We start from the raw sequence: 2,500 nt of genomic DNA on the forward strand, positions 1-2,500 counted from the left end.
GAAACAAGTCCATGTCAGAAAGCCATCAAATTTAACTGAACTGCACCAATTCTGTCAAGAGGAGTGGTCAAAGATTCAACCAGCAGCGTGTGGATGGCTACCAAAAGCGCCTAATTGAAGTGAAAATGGCCAAGGGACATTACCAAATATTAGCGCTGCTGTATGTATAATTTTGACTCAGCAGAATTGATCACTTTTTTCTGTTCACCCATAATATAGTCGTAAAAAAAACCAAACTTCATGAATTTTTTTTGTGACAAAGAAGTATCTGTTCCATTCACTCTATCAGAGAAAAATGAAAATTGTCGAAATAACTGGAAACTCAAAAGATCCATGACATCATGTTCTTTACAAGTGTGCGTAAACTTCTGACCACAACTGTATATCCTCGATTCACAATATAGTCACACTCGTAATAGTGTAAAACAATAACAATAACATTCATTCATTCATCTTCCATACCGCCCATCCTCGAACGGGTTGCAGGGCTTGCTCAAGCCTAACCCAGCTGTCTTTGGGCGAAAGGCAGACTACACCCTAAACTGGTCGCCAGTCAGTTGTAAGGCACACAGAGACAGTTAACCACTCACACTGCCACCGAGTGGGAATTGAACTCAGACTACCCGCACCAAAGTCAGGCGGAATAACCACTTCACTATCAGGTGGCTCGACAATAAAATTAATAACTCAGATAATAATTCAATGTTGTTCACGCAGGTGCACCGTGCGTGCTCCCATGTACGCAATGAGGCAGTATTCAGCTGTTGACGTCCATATTCACAATACGACCAACCCTGTTTAACACAAAAGAAACACGTGAAGCTCACTTTATCAGCTCATTCCTCATCTATGAAACCCTCGAATTCTTTGTCTTTAGAGTCCGAATTGAACAGCTGCGCGAGTAAGGCATCCAACACGCCAGACTATGTCTTATCAAAGTTGTCATTAATTGAATCCGTTTCGCTTTGGTTGTCTGGCAGCTGAGTGACAATTCCTGCCTTCCGGAAAGCTTTCACCCAGTTAACACTGATATATCATCCCAGGTATTTCCAATCCACTGGCAGATAGTGATCTATGTCGTCCGGCGCTGTCTTCTACGGGGAAATGGACTCGGCGGTTGCTTGCTGTAGTTGCGAGATCTGCTGCGGCTCAATATTGAACCATATATAATATATAGTTTGCAGTCTAACTCTGAATGCTCTGTTGACGCCAATCTAACAGCTGGAGTTCTCCTGTCTGTGTTCACGGTCATACCGGGTAGATTGACAAAAGAATTGGGTATATATCCCAGCAAGCACACGCAGGGGGGAAAATGGGGTCGCCGGCAACTTACCGTAGGTGCGAGACCTGTTGCAGATCAATATTGATATATATATTTAAGGATTATAAAGAGCATAGTCGGCATTTGAAAAAAATTTGGCTTTTAGATAGGCCTTATAGTGCGGAAAATACACCATGTTTTCTTTTAAATATTTTTACATCCGTTTTTTTCCCGCAGGCATTTGAACAGTGAGCACATACTTGATGACAAGAGCACCGCACAGTGTCGTGTGCAGATGCAAGTGGTTCAGCAGTTGGAACTACAGGTTTGTTTTGACAAATTCATAATTTTAATGAGACCTATTTGGAGTGAAATTCACAGTGACTATTCTTAACGTGAGTGACAGCTGTGGTGCCATGTTGCTTTCACACCATGCCCACAAGCAGAAGTGGAGTTTCTATTTCTGCCATGGAACAAAGACAGTGAACTTCTCACCTGCATTGTTTTTTTTAACATAGTTAAAGAAAGATAAAGAGCGACTTCAAGCAATGATGGCTCATCTGAAGTCATCTGAACCCAAAGCTGCAGCACAGCCAGTAAGTATTGTTCAATTCACACGTTCACTCTGCCATGTTACCCCGCCCAGGCCATTTCGTCTAATGATTTAAATCCTGTCGCTTTTACAATTGCAAAATTACAATGTGTAAAGTAAAAACACCAAGAAATTCTAGAACCAATCTATTTTTCTCACGACCAAAGACCTGTCCTGGTGCGTGACCGGACGTTTCGTCGACGGACACTTGGTCGATGTACACTTGGGACGGAAGTTTCGTCGACGGACACTTGGTCGATGTACACTTGGGACGGACGTTTCGTCGAACGGACATTTGGTCGACAGACAGCTCGGCGAATGGACGTTTGGTCGACTGACAATTGTTCTCCGGATACGCCACCTGACATTTCGGCGAACGGACAATTTGTCGCCGGATTCGCTCGCTCTCAAAATGTTGTGGTCTAAGAATACTTTAAAAAGAGGTTTAATATTAAAGCAGAGATAGGCAATTAATTTCACAAAATGAATTAACCACTGGCTGTAACCTTACATATTTACCTGTATATGTTGATTAATTTGTATAGTCCCTTTAACAAATAAATCTAACTCAAGTGCAGTTCAAATGCCGTTGCCAGACGACCAATCCATTTAAAGTGGAACCTCTGGTTGAAATGTACCTACCTACT

The 2,500-nt window shown here is 42.3% G+C and overlaps 1 protein-coding gene across 2 annotated transcripts in view; it reads left to right on the top strand.

Moving 5' to 3' along the window:
- The first annotated feature begins 1,431 nt into the window (after positions 1-1,431).
- Positions 1,432-2,500, top strand: part of LOC144208679 (forkhead box protein P1-B-like) — a 10,705-nt gene continuing 9,636 nt past the window's right edge. For both annotated transcript variants that reach the window (XM_077734690.1, XM_077734766.1), the window contains exons 1-2: positions 1,432-1,586; positions 1,780-1,857. In XM_077734690.1, the coding sequence (XP_077590816.1) occupies positions 1,557-1,586; positions 1,780-1,857 (108 nt within the window). In that variant the 5' untranslated portion in view covers positions 1,432-1,556. The remainder of the gene's footprint in view (positions 1,587-1,779; positions 1,858-2,500) is intronic.

The sequence above is a fragment of the Stigmatopora nigra genome, chromosome 1 (assembly GCF_051989575.1).
Source record: "Stigmatopora nigra isolate UIUO_SnigA chromosome 1, RoL_Snig_1.1, whole genome shotgun sequence".
Taxonomy (NCBI): Eukaryota; Metazoa; Chordata; class Actinopteri; order Syngnathiformes; family Syngnathidae; genus Stigmatopora; species Stigmatopora nigra.